This window comes from Linepithema humile, chromosome 5 (genome assembly GCF_040581485.1).
Source record: "Linepithema humile isolate Giens D197 chromosome 5, Lhum_UNIL_v1.0, whole genome shotgun sequence".
Lineage (NCBI taxonomy): Eukaryota > Metazoa > Arthropoda > Insecta > Hymenoptera > Formicidae > Linepithema > Linepithema humile.
The window spans coordinates 18,837,209-18,856,501 of record NC_090132.1 but is presented as its reverse complement, the minus strand read 5'-3'; the positions used below and the strand labels follow the sequence as shown (position 1 = coordinate 18,856,501).

The following is a 19,293-nucleotide window of genomic DNA, read 5'->3' as shown; positions in this document are numbered from 1 at the left end:
ATGTTTATGAAAAAGGTAATAAATAAAAAATAAGTTCTGATAAACTGTATCTTGTATGTGTGTATACACATGTATCAACGCTTATCGTGGAATCTAACCGATAACTAGGTTTCGGGAATCGAGATAGGAGTGCAGAATAAGATCAATGATAAAGGCGAAAAACGTTATATGACAGGTGAGATTAATGGGCATGACTCACGAAATCCTGTCTTTACTCCGTAAATCAAGACCGTTTACACATTGAAACATAATTCTGCTCTATAAATGGCTTTTGACAAATATCATAAAACCGAAAATAATCGTCGGTTTTATTCCCAAAAACATGTATCGTTAATGATCTTTATTAATAGGAGTTTTGAGAGACAGGTATGACTAACGTATTTAAGATTGATTTAACTCCGAAAAATACGATAAATTGCCGAAGCGATAAAGTTCGATGTAGAAGAATGTTGTAGAGATCTCATCGTAGAGATTTCTATTGCGCTGTCATTCAACAGTAATTTAACGCGCTTTTTACCCGTTATACGCTCTTTCCATGCGACGAAAAGCTGCTTTAAAGCTGCTTTACACGCTGCTGCAACATAGAGTCAATGTGCATATTGAAGTGTCCAAATATTGAAATAGCCAAAACGACTCTTAGTCGACAGAGTAAAGTAGCTTTAAATAACCATCGCTAATAGTAGCATTTGTCGGGAAGGAAAGACGAATATTTGCGCGATGTGGTGAAAGAGGAGTGGGGGAGGGGAATTGGTACAGTGTGCTAATCTTAGATAACATGATCTGTAAGATGATTCTTCTGAATATCAGTTTTCGCTCTTTTTGCGCTATAATCAGGTTAACAAAACATTGCGTTCATAGTATTATTTATAAAATAACTTTATCTATTAAAAAATTTATGTATCTACATGAAATTCAAATATTCATTATTATAATGAATAAATAAAAATTTCTTGTTAAATTATTATTTATAAAATTGAAGATTTTACTAGTTTTAGTGTTATTCCATAACTCTTAATCACTTAATCATTTTTACAGTTTGTGCATTTAATTGCTGTAATCCATATACATCAATAAGTTACGTAAGATGCTGTTCGTGATGATACTATGCGTTAAAGCTCGTTTCGCAGTATTTGACGCAGTATTTTACATAATTTATGCAGAACATGCAAACATAACCGAAACAGTTTTACGAAGCGACGCACACAAATAGTTCGGAAAATATTTTATCCCATCACGAGAGAAAAATCGCAAAATAGATATTTCCCTGATGAAATAAAACGGGAGAAAAGGCCAATCGATTGAGTCTTTTTAAATATCAATGAAACTCTCCGAGGCACAAAAGAGGTCAAAGGTCGATTATTCCTGAATAAACCATTACTTTCTAGTAACTTCATTCTCTTTTAACTTCTCTAAAATAACTTTTAAACTATGTCAGCACATTACGCGCCGAACAACTTGTTCGATTAAAAAAGAATTTCTTTTTGATATGTACATTCGTGATTTGTATTGTGCATTCTTTAAACCTGTAGAATTTCAATTACATACTTATTCGAAATGATAGACACGTTTATTTTTATTTTGCTCAATCCACTTATAAAATTAGCCAGGAAAAACTATTTATGTAAAATGAACTTTTCTAAATTGTTGTACTCATATTTGCTCTAGGTATATTTTTTTTAGTAACATGGGAAAAATTTTCTTAAACTTTTATCTTATAATCCATACGTGTTGTTTGTCGCGTGTAGAGATATCAATAAATAATATTAAAAACAATAAATATAATTGAAAAAACACACATAACTGAGAAAGATAAGCTTATATAAACTTGAGTTGATATATAGATTAATAGATATATAAATCAGTCTAATTCTTTTTAGATATAAGACTTGTATTTATGTTTTATATATTTTGTTAAAGAAACTATCTCGAACAAGTGGATTTTTTAATTGGCTTCGGCCGCATTTTGGTATCGATTTGTCGATCATCTAGATCAATTAGATTACCAGTCAAGCCAGATCGCGCTCGTTCTCAGCATGAACTAATCATTTTCCGCTTAACCGAGTGTTGTTTATCGACTTGAGAGGCATTTTTATATTCTCTTAAAAACAAACAACATTACGTGCAAATAAATCGGTTCTTTTTAAAACAATGTCTATAACTTTGAAAAATCTAGATATTTCATGAATAATTTTTATTTATTAAATTAAAAATGTAAAACGTGAGATTACTATGTATGTGATAGCAACACAAATCTATGTAATGTGAGTAACCTGATACTATTATTTAGATATTATTTTACTGGAAATTAATAATTGATCTATTGTTAATATTAATCTATAAATTTGAACAGATTTAAATTTAAACTAATAATGTGATATATAATAAAACTACATAATTAACTACATTATAATAATTATATTATAATAAGATATAAAGTATATGCATATGTATAATATGTAAAAAATTTCAGTCTTTCGATAAGAGACAGATGTTTTACACATTTGCAATTCAGAAACAGCGCAGTTTTCACTGCTCAAATTGTAAACAATTTGAATCTTTTGACGTTTGCAAAATCGAATCGATCGCAATAAAGATGACTATTATTGATACGAATAGAAATTATTGCACACTTCTAGCAATGTTTGTTTCCACATATTTTTCTGCATTCCGTATGATATACAGGAAATTTTATCAAACGAATACTATTGTACCGTGAATTTATGTCGCATTTTATTCGGTCTCGATGAACTAGTCGATTTTTTTCCAGGTTCGCTGCCCTGATAATGATAATCGCTGTATGTAGAATCACGTATATGTAAGCGTTGATAAGGGAATCCACATGTCGTGACGTCACTTCGGTCAAAGTGCAGGTCAGCACGTGATCGACCAGCTATATATTGCGAAATAATTATTCTCTCGCGATTTTTACAAACAGCTTCGAGCAATACGCGCAAAAGAAATTCATTTAAATGGTCAGTCGAGTCATGTTTCAATGCTTCACATTTCATGCTGCAAATTGAGTCTAATTCAAGGCTACTGTCGCGCACCAAAATTAAATACCTTTCGTGCATTGCGTGATCGCATCGCTGATTATTGCAGTCGACAAATTGGATGGTCAATTGTTTAATTTTCTGTGATCAGAAATCTGTTTTCGATGTCAGTTTTAATATTTAATTATTCACTGTTCGGCTTAATTTGGACTCTAAAGTAAATATTTCATAATGAATCTATTAATAATATTAATTAATAATGTCTAAAATATAACTCATATTTATATCTATCAAGTGATATTAACTGGAGCGCTTACATTTACGTCGTGTAAGTTGAAATTTCCTAATATTTGAAAAAAATGTTATTTATCTTTACAAAAAGAGCATAGGTTATTTCCTCTGTGAGGTTATCAGAGTTTACACATGTTAATGCATTTTTCTCTTAAAAGTTAAGAAATCTTTGTAAAAAATTTTCATGATGGATATCAACACATTGAATTTGACATACTTTACTTGTTATCACATGGATAGTATATTACAGTTTTTGCAAGACTCGCTTGAAAGTCATCGAGTGTGTTGACAATCTTGAACAAATAAGTTACGATCCAATATAAATACGATAGAATGTCTCGACAGCCGAGTGTTTCAGCAATCGAGTATCTCGGTTTTTATCTTGATTTTTGTTACGATATTTACTGTTTCCCCAGCTCGTGGCGATACAATCATTGATTGTTAATATATTAATTATATAATGAATATCGCTAGTATATGAATCACATTAATTAATGCAGTATTAATGAATCTATTAATAAATTTGATTGACCATACTGTAATAACCAACGTTCGCAGCAATCTCAGTCATTGCTATCATTAATCGCGTTGCAATCAAAATATATAATGAAAAAATTAAACAGAACATAATATAATAAGAATAGAAATGTGTGACGTGAATAAAGATCCTACTTGTCTGTGTGCATGCTTTTCCGGTGCTCTAACGGCGGCTGCATCTGAAGAAATCCGACACTAACACGGGCACAATGGAAAATGTGCTTTCGGCTGCGATGTTAAACGGTGATCTTCATGTCGCGCCGTTTCACGAATAAATGACGAAATGCGAAACGCGTGCGGGCAATGTAAAATGTGTATTCGATCTCGTAGTATTTTTATCAGTCTCTCTATTCACTCGCTCACGTGTACAAGCTCACGTGCTCGCTATGTACGCACGTCTACGCACCGCGATGTACGCTGACGAACTGTTTACCATCGCTGAGCTGACAACCAGATGATAGCTTCCGACTCGAGGTTCTCCTCGGTGCCAACAGCGACCCAGCAATCGGCCAGTCGATGGCTGACAGCAGCGTGGAGACAGTCATCCGGTGATTCTGATAAGGAAACTCCGCCCAGATAGTGCCGAGATACGCTCGAGAATTCAGTCAGGTCATCTCGCGGGGAGGGCAATTATTTTTTTTTTTTTATTATTTCAAAACCGCTACTAAGACAGTCGTCGAGTAAACGAGATCGTCACTTTGTCCGAGGAGTAGCTTGCAACTTTGAGAAAATTGTACACTCTTTTCTAATTCGACGTACATGGATATAAGAATGAATGGATTTTCTGCTAGTGAAGATATACAGAGTGATTATACGTTCGGAACTTTTCGGAGCAGCGCCGAGTTTAGTTGTGCATTAAAATTCTGAAAAAATAGCCTTAGATCATTTTTCTACGAAAGAAATTAATTCTTTCATTTGATGTGTGTGCCGCGGCCTGATAAACGTCAATATTCAACAAAAGCTAGATAAATAAACAGTAGACAAAAGTTTGCGATTGTTTGTGAAAGAAAATATTTGCTTTCGTTATATTTGTAGTGGTTTCACTCAATTATCGATGTTCTGAAATTAAACAATGCATAATGGTATTATATATTATTATTATAACATGGTTTTATATTATATATGTGCTGATGATTGTTGTGAGAATAATCGCGTGTCGATTTCTATTTACTTTTAATATGTCGCTTTTACTAAAGTATTATTCTACAATTTATTCCAAATTATGATAAAATTTATTTTTATGATTTATTATTGTTTAAAATTATTTAAACTAACATGATATATAAATCGACGTATTGCATAAAATATATATAAATTTGCATCTATATAATTTGTTAAATATGCAAAAATAAAATAGCAAAACAAATTAAAGTAATTATAAACATGTTTTAAATAATTTATGAAAAAATCACTGCTTAGGTGATTAAAATATGAAAATTATATAATTATAATCTTTTTCGTTATTCTACATTATCTTTGCCAAAAGTAATATAAAGTTTGAAACATAATTTGATCGCGTATTCAATTATCATGTACGTGTCGGTTACATCATCGGTCTGTATTATTGCACTATGACTAAACACGCATGTTTTACTATATGAATCATGGTTGCAGATAGTCGGCATTGCTGCACATTGGAGATCATTATAATACATCGCGCGTGATAATAAGTTTGACATACGAATGCAGCATTGCCTTGTACAACCATACATGTGAATACAATAGTCAGGTTGCAGCATTTATGATTAGCTTTAAAGGAGAGGAAAATTTCAATGTCGCTTCATATTATAAATATGCATCGTATTTTTTTTCTGTTCGTATTGAATTCTCAAATTCATTGAAATATAATGTATTTGTAATAATAACATTTTGATATATGCATTGCTAATTTATAACCGGTGAACGCGGTATTAATTTTGCATATCTATTTGAATGATTTTATATTTTTATTTTCATTTTTATAAATTGGTAATTAGTATTTAATATAAATTTGTGTTTAGAGACTAGTATTATTACATATAGCTTTTACTATAACAACAAAATTAATAAGATCAATTGACTTTTTTTTATTATTTTTTAGTGAGTTTACTCGATTTTTCATCTCGATTTTTCATCTCGATTCATCTTGCATTCTTGTGCAATTTTGCATTTAAATTATTTATTATATCAATTTTCAAATCTTTATCGCGTGATTATATGATTTGTCATTTTGTGACGGGTGACGCAAATTTTTGAGAACAGATGTAGCTGGTTAATGAACATTTAGAAAAACATATAAATAACTCCACTTAAAGGCAAATATTTAACCATGAAAGACTTACATCAATAAAATTAGTATATGTAAGTTTACATGACTCGGTATTTGCAAAAAGAGCAACCTATAGAAGGTTGAAATTTTTGCTTGAAGGTATGTAATTGTTATTGTTGGAAATAAGTATAGCTTGTGTTAGAATAATTCTATGTAATAATCCTTCCTGAACAACCTTGCTGTTGCTTTGCACGAATTTTCGGCTCGCAATCAGTAGTGTATTGGAGCGACAAGTAGCGTACATGTCATAAATAATTATTCATACCAATGAGTATTGAATATTGTATTCGTGGTAGGTCACATTGGCAGGAGAGAACCATTAATTTGTTTAATTGTGCATTATGCACTCGGAAACCGTTTTACGCAATTCTCTACGTATACACGAACTAAAACCAATAATTATTGAAGTACCTTTCAATATAATCCAATTTCTATAAAGTATTCACGCAATACGATTACTTAAAAAATTATAGTGAAACAAAAATTTATATAATATTGAATTTTTGTTATAAATTTTGCTTTAGAAAAATTTAAATAAATTGTTTTCGTATTATGCAAAATAATTTTTTAATAGCATGCACTATTTTTCACTGTATTGATCGGTTTCTATTATCGATATATATCTATGGCTTATTGCAAGCGCATCCGATATCATTTTTCGATCAACAAGATACGCTTTATACCAAACTCCAATAATCTCTTACAAGAAAATCAGTTTTATGATTGAAAATAAAGCTGGAGCTCATTATGTAAAACATCTAACGTTAATTAAAAAATAACGTAGATTATTCTTGCATTTAATTGTAGATATAATATTAATTAATATTAATTAACTCTCAAGTTTTCTCTGGATAATAATATAACTATTTTTCTTACTAATTTTGCGACATTTCCAATTTTATAACTTTTTAATTAGTATTTAATATAAATTTGTTTAGAAACTAATATTATTACATATACAAGCTTCACTATAAGAACAAAATTAATATTAAAGATTCATCGAGTTTTCATTGTTTTTTGGCGAGTTTATTCGATTTTTTTCACATCGTGTCATTGCGCAATTCTACATTGAAATTTAATATTATGTAAATCTTTAGATTTCTATCATACGATCGATTACCATTTTGTGACGGATAATGCAAACCGCTGAGAACCAGAGGTAACTGGTTAATACCGATTGAACGATAATACGAACCTAATTAAGCGCAGATGCTTTCGCGTGCAAGATAAAAATGAAAAGACTGTCGTAATCAAGCCAAGGATTTGGCATATTTTCGCCACGCGTTTTATCAGGCTGCGATAACCGCGGAAAGCAGACGTTCTTTTGAATGAAGAAACAATCCGTTATCGCTATTGCGACGCTTGATGAGAGGCACGACACGCTGTCTGGTAGAGAGAATCGAATAATACCGCTGCAAACTTTCGCATTGTCGCAACATGCAATATGCTTCGCAGTTACCATTCATACCTTTTCTAACTACGTACAATGCGCGTTTCTTCTTTTGATCTTTCTTTTCTCCAAGAAATATTAAAGTTGCATTTTACGTCGTTAGAATCTTTACATTTTATCATCTGTTGCACGTATCAAAATATAAGAAAAATGATATAAAATAATGAACAATTACACATAAATCGTCTTTTATATTATTTAATGAAAGATTTAATATATAAATACATATATATATGTATATAATTCTTTAAAGAATTTAAGACTGAAAGAAATTTTGTATACAAAATTTTATAAAATTATCCTCCTCTTAAAATTTCTATCTTGAATGTTAAACATTAAACTGTTAATACAAAAATTCTATTGAAGTTTTCAGTAAAATCAAATTAAAACTAATTTAATTATCTGCGCCTGGCACTTAATTTAGGAAAATCCTTTTAGTTTCAATGTTGAGTGTAATTATATTTCCTATGGGATTTCGCTATTAAGGAGAAAATTAACTCAGCCTCATGTATCTATTGATCGTGGCTTGTTCAGTATGCACGAGACGAGTTTTCATTCTTTACAGCGAACACGCGCTCCTCACGTTAAACCGCTCTCAATTAGCAATCTGTTTAAACGCCGTGAGTCTTTTTAGAGCCAATCAGTACGCACTAAGGACTCGTAAATAGTGTTTCGTAATGTTAACGGCTCATCATTTTCTTTGTTATCTCTCTTAATCCTGTTGTCGGACGATAAGTTACACAGCATAGAGCCAGTACGCGGTAATTGCATGTGAACCCAATTTAATGTGTACTTTGTGCACACACGTGCTGAGATAATGTTTGATCCTCAGTACTGTCGTAATGGCACGTAAGATGATTAGTCAACGGAACCTTTCGATAATTTGATGCATGATTCACACGTCAACTAATTTTATACTCTAAGGTCGCGCATTATTCTTCTCGCTTATAAATATTGTCGTTTTTACGCATTTATAAATATTGTTTTGATCGAACAGCATAAATAATATTTTCTCGCTTCACAGAGCAGAAAAATATCACGTCTCAAATTACTTTATTTTCACGTTCAGCCGTCTACGTAAATGCAAATTTTTTTAAGCACGTGCTTATTACACTTCAATTTTTTTATTGATATATTTCAAATAATGCAAATTTTGCGACGCAAAATAGAATAAATTTTAATGATATTTGAATCGATAATATCTCTACGATGGTCATTGTATAATCATGTTTCTCAAATTTATAATTTTTTAAATAATTAAAAAAAATAATTACACACTACAAATGCGACACATGCGACACTTAATAGTATTTATTGTATTCGAAATACGGTGCTACAGAGAATCTTTAATGCGTTCGAAACATTTAAGTACTTACCTCCTAATTTACCAACAGTCTCGAATGTACCCTGATTGTAACTTCCTTCCCTCCGGTTCGATCACGTTTTATCAAACAGCCCGCATAATTACAGAGAGTCACACTTTGTACACGTGGATAAAATCGACTGGGCTCGTTTTTTAATTAAAGCATCCTTTCACGGTTCTCTCGTGCGCGACGTTTCAAAGATTTCATGCTGAAAATGGTTGGAAAAGTCGCAAGTTTTTCACTGTTGATGGAATAAAACCCGTTTTGTTACTTTCTTGAAAATGAGGGAAAGAAAAATTAAGAAAACAAAAAGAATTGAAATAAACTGTTCGCAAAAATCAAACAAAATATTGCGCTCAAAGTACTTTCGTCTAAATGAACAACTTCTTCGAAGTCAAACTTAAAAAAAAATCGAACATAAGAAATCAATTTCAGACTGTTTTTGTATCAAGTTGTTCATTTCGTTAAAAAACAAGCTACTATAATGTGAAAAGTAACAATAACTAAAGTTAACTTTCATAACGAAGTTGATAGCAGTCTCTCGTTTAAGAGATTACCTCGCAGGATTGCAATATAAAATTGAAAGGTGGAGAAGCTTTTAAACATGCGAGTATATCGCCAATTCACCAGTGTTTAACGTTTCGTTGCCTTGACCCGCCAACACAGTAAATTACAGGAATAAATGGTGTCTATAAAAAGCCAATGTTACAAATTCATGCAACCTTCGCTACCGCCGCCCTATCGCTCGCTGCTATGACTGCCACGAGCGGAACGATCGAACGCAAACCACCCTTTGCCTTGTCATCGAGTGCAACAAGGACTTTCTCCTCCACCCTTATCTAAAGATCTTTGCCGTGATAACGAAATACGGATAGTTTGTACTGAACATTCTGCTCAATACTGACGTACTGAATACTTTTACGAATAAATTTTGTAAAATTCTACAAATTTATTATTTCAACTTTGTTGAAAGTATTTTTAATACACTAAGTACTTTATCGATTATTTATTGATACTTTAACTTCAATAACCGTCAATCATATTTATTTCAAGTATCAATGTCGAACGCAATCTCGATGCACTCAAGATATTAAATAAAAGCGTCAATATTTTTTATATACAATAATTCTACAATATGTTACGTATTTTCGTTTATATCAATTGATATTTATTAATGATCTGATTGATCTGATTGATCTGATTATAAAGGCTTATTTATCGTTATCACAAGTAATATTTATGATATTTGATTAAATGATTGAAATCATTGATATGTAACATTTCATTATAGCAAATATTACAGCAAACATTATGGCAAACAAATATTCATATGCATTTAGCTAAATTAGTATTACAGTTTCTGTATAATTTCACTTAAGTCTATATGGATAATGTTATACATTATGTGTAAAATTATGTGTTAAACATTTGCTTGCAAAGAAAAAAAACGAAGATTTTAAACTTCTGCACTCTTAATAGACGAATAAGTTTATTTTACAATATTAATAGAATATACGTGGGTTTCAAGTTCTTTTGTTCTCTTCTTTTTCCGTGATCTCTAATTAGAAAATAATTAAGAAAATAAAATATTAAAATAGCACGAAGAATAATGTATCAGTGTATGAATGTTGTGTATCAATGATTTTAATCATTCGATTAAACATCACAGGAGAGAGTATCACTCGCGATAATGATAAAAAGACTTTTATAATAAGACTTATATAAAAGGAAAAAATTAAAAATGCGACGCAGACATTAAAGTCGTGGCTAAGCGATAAGCGGAAAAAGTCTCGTCGCTATATCGAGTTCAGCGGCATTTATCGCTGGAAAGGTTTAGTGCACCCTCTGTCGCATGTAACTTTTGCGAGCGTGGAATGTGAAGAGTACGATATGGCACAGCGTAGCAAATTGTTTTTTTATGTCGTGATAGATCCGTAAAATGAGACATCGATTTAAAACCGCGACGATATGTCTGCGGAAATTTTTTTAGCAGTGTCAACGTACGCAGATATATCGGTGATATATGAGATCGTGTTTTGGGGCATACGTTCAATAATGATACTTTATTTTATTTTTAAAAGAACACGCTCTTGAACCATTTTTGTCCAATGTTTTTTTGAGGCATTAAAAAAAAAAATATGCGGGTAAAAATGACAAAATATTTAGCTTTAAATACGCGTAATATAAAAATATGTTGTCACACATTTTGTTTCAATTATATGTTTTAATCTAATTATTTTTTATATGTATTTTATTGTTGTTTATTCAGAGTTTTGAAGAATTTTTTATTAAGATTATATACAATTTTTAAATTGCTTATAATACGAAAAATTGTAATTTTTCAAATATCTTGATAACACAATCGTAACTATGCGACAGAAAATAATGAATTTGTTTTTCTAAGAAATTCCTTATATAAGGAGAATAAATCTGTTATGCAGTTGATATTTCTTAATTATTCTTAATATCTAAATAAAAGTAGTTCAAGTCTCATAATAATAGTCCGGATGACATCATTAACGTGATACACGTGTAATCGATCGACGTCAGGTGTTCGACTTACGTGGGCAGGTCGAGAAGTAAAAGAACAGTTAAGGAATCAAACTTTGGAAAAGTCCCTTATTTTTTTATTTTCACTTGTAATAATGCGTCATGCAACACGCCAGAAGGAAAAGTGCGAAACTAGAAATAAATATAATTTCTTTGAGTGCAAAGAAATTTTTTTGTTTTAAAGTAACAAGACTTGAAATAAATTACTTTTGAGTAGACTATTATGTTCTCTAGTACGTCGTAAAATTAAATACATAACAAATTATTAAAGTTATGTAGAACGGAGCAGCATAAAGATCGCAAATTCTATTTTTGATTACGGATTTTATTCTGTATATTTATCTTTATTTTTAATTAAACCATTTGATTTGATTAATTGATGTATATAGCATCTGTATATTTAAATAAAAATAAACGGAGGAAAAAGAATTGCAATACAAGATTTTCAAGTATAAATAATGGAGAAAAATAAAGAAAATTTACATAAGTAGAATAAAAATGCACATTTAAAGTATTCTTTTTAAACAAATAAAAAATATATATCCTATTTCAATGTTTTTTGAAGAAACGGAGAATAATAACTTTCACAAATGATATATTTTACGTGAACGAGGGAGGAGAGGGCAAAGAATACCTCTTATCTATCGTTAAATATATATTATAGAGGAAAAAAGAAGCGAAGAGAGAAAAAAAGATCTCGCGAAAGAAAAATACCTTGAGAAAGTGCAACGCAATAAGATCGCAATAGCTTTGAATTCGTGTTGAAGAACTAATACAATTCTCTTATCCCCGACGATTTCATCTTTAATAAACTGTCGGATGAAGTATCGGAAATATATAACTCCGCCTCTTCGCCTTTCCTCATCTTTTCGCTTGGACCGTAGCATTGACCGTAATATAAACATAGCCGCTAAAGTTAGGCGATTTGTGAACGAAATTAAGCGGGTTCTAAGAAATCTGCTGTCAGCGCCAGGCGTATTATAGAAGCGGAAAGATAAAATCAAAGCGCTATTTATAATGGTACATCGAAAATAAAGGAGAGGGATAGATAACGCACGAGATTCTCCCACGCGCGAGCGAACAAATCGTAGTGTACCTCTCGTGTGTCCCCGGATGTGTCACGGAACGAAGATGAAAGAAAAGTGCATCGGGCAAGCGGAAGCGGGTAAGGCACGTCGCGCACGAGAACTAAGGATCCTTCTCTCCCGGTCGGCAGGCGAGTCGCATCTTCCCGCGCGGGGCGAGAACGTAGAGAACGATGACGTCCCCGTGTCAGCCCTCGGGCCTCTGAACGAAGGACCGACAGTGGAGAGCGTGCGGCGCGTGTCCGCGGCGCGAGAATACTGCTTCTCGCGAGAGGTGGAGGCGCCTGCACGCTCCCCGGTATTGATCCACGTGGACGACACTCCTCCTCGTTCGTTCGACCAGCCCCGCCGTCTCTTCGTGGCATCCATCGGCGATCTGTCGCGTCCAAAGTCCTGCAGTTTGGCGGCTTACCTGCCGCGCTTGGGTCTACGAGGATTTTCTTGGCAGTTCGGTAATTGTTGCGGGCACGGTTCAACAGAGACGAACGGCTTAGGCACGATTAGACAGCAGAGTTAATGCGCCCAGTGAATGACCGGTTAACGCTCTACGTGCCTGAGAGATATATGCCTCCTCTTTTTCTTTCGAATAAGAAACGAGACCCGAAACGTGAAATATATGGAAACTCCAAAAATGGATGAAAGAATCTTATTTATTTTTAATCTCTTTTACAGCTCGTAAATTTGCGAAATTGAAATATTGTAAGATTTACATCTAGTCTGTGTGTAGTCTAACTTTTGTTTACATTCTTATACGATTTGTTATAAATTTATATACGTTATGTAAGAAACATCTATTTCTTTTACATTTTCCAGTCAACATGCCTATGTATAGAACCGTTATTATTTTTTATCACAATCGTTTCATTAATAAAAGGACAAAGGTCAGGCATAATTAATAATAATATCCTTTATTCAAATATGCAGTTATATTTTTTCAGCTCAATCTATCTAATAGTATCGATTTTAGTTGTCGCATGCTGATTCGGCAACGAATGACATATGGGATTCAAATTACAGTTTTATTTCCAAATCAGTTCAGTTCAGCATTCGATTTCAAAGACTTACTATCATTGCCAATATTTGAGAGCCACTCCCGCATACATACAAATCTATGTATTTACATTACAAAGTATTCAGCGGACGATTCGAGCGGAAACTACCCTCGAATCCTTGAATCTAAGTTCAGGGGTGGCTCGACAGGACATTGACACGACAGGGGTGAAAGGATGTCTGAAGGTCGTTCATTGCACCCCGAGAATACGCATTGTCGACTGAAAGTTAATTGCTTTAATTTCGTGCGGTGGAGTTTAATGAATGAATTACAATTTGGAAGATTCATCATTTAAGTAGATAAGAAATTACACTTTATATGTAGATACAATTGTTTTTTAAAAATATATTTATAAAAAGTACATTCGTAAAACAAGAGTTACGCAGTATTAATATTTTTTCTCCGCAAAAACATATATAAATTTCTTAGATTAATCACAGAAAATACGAAATAAGATATTTCCAAAACTAATCTCGATTGTCTAAAATATGCAAGATAAAGTCTTGTGTGATTTATCCAATACATTTCAAAGAAATTTATTTCAAATGACACAGAAATAACAAAAAAAAGTTAGAAAAAAATAATAGAAGTAATAAAAGAAAAGTAAAAGAAATAAAGTACAACGTTTATGCAATAAATAATAAATTACACATTATTTATGCTTTCGACCGTAGTATCAGAAACATAAAAACTTCATATGAATCATCGAGTCTTTTCCTCAGAGTCGATTTTTTCCGACTTTTGTAACCCTGAGGGATTCTACTCAAATAAAGATTTTATCTTGAAGAAAGATGTATCATATGTACTTTATATTTATACTGATATTGGCAAAATAACGAAGGTTAAAGTTACGGTTAGAAATATGATAGAATAATAGATATAATAGAATAATTGATTTTTGTAAAAAAGAAAATTGTTCTTTAGTTCATTCTGAGACGAATACTCGTAAAAATGTCTGACAAGGGATCAATTATTAACGAGTATCCGTCAAGAAACGAGCCTATTAGGTTGAAAGCAAGTTAGCTCAGCTTCTCTCTCTCTCTCTCTCTCTCTCTCTTCGCGTGCGAACGCGCGAGAGTACTTCGTAAATGTCAGGTTTCTTTTGTAAAGAAAATGACGAGTCGCACACGCGTTACATCGATCCAACATGGATGGATCGTTATATTATAAATAGTTAACTTGTGCCTTATTTACGGATTGATTTTACTGTGCAATTATCACCGTAGACCCCGCAGAGTAAATTGAAGTACAAACTTATAATGTCCATTGAATTATCATGCCGAGGAATTGACGTATTTAAATTAAGTAAATTGATATAGTCTGATTTTCATTTCCGCCTATTTTAGATTTATTACAATAAATCTGCCCAATTTCTGATTTCAATCTGTCATCAGACTTGATTGAGCAAATTGCTCGATTTCTGTCGTCAATCTGCTATCATATTATGCAAGCGCAGAATATAGGTTTAATACGGATGCAGAAGCAATATGTTGCAATAGTCAGATTTGCTGCAAAATTATTGACATATTGCAAGCTGAGCATTTATCGATTTTCGTAATTTTTTTGTAGCAGAAGGAGGAAAGCAAACAGAACTTAATTAATATACACATGTATATATAGCGTTCAACTATATCATATTGCAATATGTAGAATTATGTTTTATTTCTACGTGAATAGAAATATATAATAAATATTAATATTACTTGATTATAAAGGGTATAAATTTGATATAAAATAATTATTAGATGAATTGTTAATAATGAGTGAATATATTTTTTATGTAATATTTATTACTTGTAGGCGTAAAATGTTTTTATTATACGTCAATGTATTTATCTAACAAAATCGTACCTTGGTATATAAAATATGACCAACAAGGGAACTACTTTTGTTCTGAGAAATTGTTTAGTTTCGAATTTTTACTTCAATATCTCAGTAATAACTGAATGCTGGTAATTCATCTCTTTGGAAATTCTTGATCATCGACATAGTAGATTCCTGAGCGGTACTGTTGTTCAGTTATCATGTGGACAGTTTATAAAAAAAAAAGAACAAATTATTTCATCTTTATATTACGAGCTTATTCATTGATCAATAATCTTTCTTTGTTTATTAATAAATTTAATTATTAATTTAAATTTTTATATTTGCCTTTCAGGCAAATACGTAGCGCTATAGTATCAAGAATCAAACCAGTAGATGGCGATATCATACTGTAATAAAAGTAAAAAGTTATTGATTATAATTTTATATCAATTTATCATTATAATTATGTGAAATTTTTATTTAAAAAATTATCGTATAAAAAATAGACAATTATAAAATGGAATAAACTTTATATCGCGATTAATTCTTTTTTAACATGCATACATACATTTCATTTTCATTATTTTATTATCAATTTTATTATTATTTTTGTGGCGTAATTGTTGAAAAAGATATTTGCATATTTTTTGTAGAACAATTTTATACAATAAAAAAAAATATAGCTACAAAGTGCTTAAAATATTAAGATATAAAAGTATTTTACAATAATATTTTTCCTTTTTTTACACAAAATTATTTTTTAACAAATTATTGTTTATCTAATGGCAACTGACAGAATTATATTCATTATATATCAACTCAACATTAAACATTCTAAAATTTTAGTCATATCTCAAACTTTTTGTGAATCATATCTTAAATATTTTGTAGGTGTGCTTTTGTAGTCTTGCTACTTCAAAGTGTCAATTAATCTCCAGTGTTATCCTGTGCAACATCTAATACACTTAACTTGACAAGCCTGACAAAAAGATTAAGCGTGATCCTCCGTTTCAGGGAGATCGGTGTCCTTCGAAAATTGGCTGAAGCGTTAAGCTGTTAAGTACGGATTCTCTCGGGCTCCCCGATCATCTTATCATCTTAAGAAAACAATCGCGCCAGTTTCTCTCGTCTCTAGCTGTTCTCTAGCACGTTAAGGTCGAAATTAAGCGCCAACGAATGTCGATCCCAGAGGTGGCATATGAGCCGAAAGAATAACACGGAAGCGGGATCGGAGGATAACCGAGACTTCGACGTGACGACGAGAAAAGGATCAGATAAGGAAGCGTGGCTCTCCACCACTGACATTTCCTTTGTTTGAGAATCGAGATAAGGCCCGGCGAGGCCCGTGGAAGGCCCTCTGTTTGAGCACGGGCAGGAACAAACCGGGCGCACCTCCTTTTCTCTCGCACTCGAGTCAAATATTATCGGGCGTGCGCGCGTATATGCGTATGTATTTATCCGCGTAGTTTACCCCGCGGGCACCTGCCTGCAACCTGCAGACTCAGCACCTCGACAGGTCCGCGTGACCAACTATCGTAGTGCTTGACTTTTACGGTCGGTCGAGTTTTGCAGAATGGATGATTGGCAATTCTCACCTGGCGGATTTTAACACTCTTAATCACCGGCCTTGTAACACGGTCTTTTCCTCTATTCTTCTTCCCTCCATCCGCCCGCCCACCATCTTCGTGAAACCAAAACGACCGCTGCCTTATCGCAGCTGTGATCAGGACGCTTTCTAATTAATTCCCTTGACGCTGCATATTCAGATCTTTTTATATTCCGATGGAAAGCTAGCTCTCTATTGATGTAATTTAATTATAGCTTATTTAAAGATTAATTACTTAATCCGCGCGTCTCATTATGATACACCTGTTGACTCGCAAGTTTGTCCCGAGTTTATGAAATACAAAATAAAGATATCAATTTGAATATACTAGCAAGCACAAGCGTGAGCAGTCACATTGTTCAAGTAATTCTCTACAATTTTTCCGAATCTGACGAATGTGAAAACTGATAGGATAGATTTCTTTGTGAAAATCAGTGTCGACGTATAGACAGGTCTCATATTTGCAATGCACTTGTAACGGTGCGAGCTCGAAGTTGGCTCGAATGACATACAGTTTTCCCGACCACGTTTCTAGCAAATATTTACTGGAAGGTGGAGGAGTCCTCTTTAAATTCCACTGGGCAATCGGCGCCTCAGCGTTCAAAATAGTCTTCGAGTTTAAAGCTCTTCGAGCCTGTAAAATCAATAGAATTCGTAATGAGATAATTCTTTAATGGTACGCTGTTTCTCACGTTATTTATAAATAACAGCTATCCGCTGACGCTATTAAAATGATTTCGCATAAAAACGGAAATGTAGATAATATACAAATATAATCAATAATTATTTAATTATATTTTTCACATATAATTTCCTATACTATCGATAAAAAAAAATTAAAATTCGTGCTTTCACAAATTATTTGAAAAGACATCACAGTAAACTGCAGTTAAACGCTAATTTGTCGATGTAATTATCACGTTTTAAAATGTTAATTTCCAAAAAGAATTTAATTTGCGCTTATAAAATATGTATGATTAAAGTAGGCAAATTGTAAATTTTAAAATTTTGTTTTAAAGTTGTGATAGTTGCCAAACGTTTTATAGAAGTGATAATATCAACTGCGCTACACAGGCAATCAGGCAATTTACAAATTGTGCATTGTAATTTGATATTCCGAGAATAGTTTTTTTATTGCACGGTATATAACAGCAATCGAGAGCTCGGATTTCGTTCCCAGGACCGACTTGCACGCCTGTACTACGCAGGATTAAGCAATCACACAGGCCGATGGTTCCTTGATAGCGATGCTAATGTCGGGTCGGAAAGACCTAGCACGTGTTTATGGCCCTTTCATTTACTTAGGCAAATCGAAGACATTTGCGGCCGAAGGGCGAGTGTATATATCTCTGCTGTCAGCCTGCCAATGTAATAGTTTTTTATTGCTGTCAGCAATAATTTTATTGCTGTTGGCATCCAAACATTTTAACGGTGAAGCCTGCTCGTAAAATATACATTTTCTTCTCGAAATAGCAGTTACAACTATTTTTGAAACATCTGATACATTAAATAGAAGAACGAAATCAAACATTAAAATTTTTTTAGTATTTAATTTAGTAATCTACATTATTTAGTAATCAATTTGTTTGAATTATACATTGGTGTACTTACTGAATTTTTATATGCAATATTAATTGAAAGTGCAAAGTGTCTAAAAATATATAATTCAGAAGCTTTTCTCATATATTTCTGTATTGTTGGAAGTAATAAAATAATTAGTTAATTAAACTAATTATTAGCTACTTATTTCATCGTTTTATTACTTTTATCAAGACAGAAATAAATTTTCATTAGGTACTTCCTAGTTGCTTCCATTATCGAAGTAGTATAGCAGTTGCTTTGGATACCACATTGCGATAAATAAATTAGTGCAACATTCGAATTACAAATCCCAAACCTTTTTTGTTTTCTTTTCGATATTCACTTAGATATACATCATGTTCTGCGCTGCGAACATGTTAAAAAAAAAAAATTGTTCGCGATAAGCAAGCTACAGGAGTCGAAATCGCGCGGATCCATTTGTTTCGGGTTATTCACTCTGCGGACTACCATTCCGGAATCAGTTGGCTATTAAAAGGTCGAAGGTTCCCTGACTTCGATGATCGATGACGGTGCGCGTATCCACGTGGTATTCGTAGTATTATACGGTACATATATGAAACTGGGAGTCCGGCGTACGCCGGGCCATACGAATCGATCTCACGCTCCCGCAGTTAACCGGGGGGGGATTCGAATCACGGTGGGCGATTATGAAA

The 19,293-nt window shown here is 32.6% G+C and overlaps 2 protein-coding genes across 19 annotated transcripts in view; one reads left to right on the top strand and one right to left on the bottom strand.

The window, feature by feature from the left end:
* The window catches only part of Ndae1 (Na[+]-driven anion exchanger 1), a 52,757-nt gene extending 39,912 nt beyond the window's left edge, over nucleotides 1-12,845 (bottom strand). For 15 of the 18 annotated variants that reach the window (XR_010890144.1, XR_010890145.1, XR_010890146.1 and 12 more), the window contains exon 1: nucleotides 3,954-4,244. Coding sequence is in view for 12 of the 18 variants with exons in the window: in XM_067354693.1 (XP_067210794.1) it covers nucleotides 3,954-3,997 (44 nt within the window). In the remaining 6 variants the exon portion in view is untranslated. Of the gene's footprint in view, nucleotides 1-3,953; nucleotides 4,245-8,952; nucleotides 9,149-12,586 lie in introns of those variants that run through there. The other 3 variants (XM_067354684.1, XM_067354683.1, XM_067354686.1) reach the window with 2 other exon arrangements.
* wg (wingless) overlaps nucleotides 1-19,293 on the top strand; it is a 105,797-nt gene that overhangs the window by 46,626 nt on the left and 39,878 nt on the right. The gene's annotated exons all lie outside the window — the stretch shown is intronic.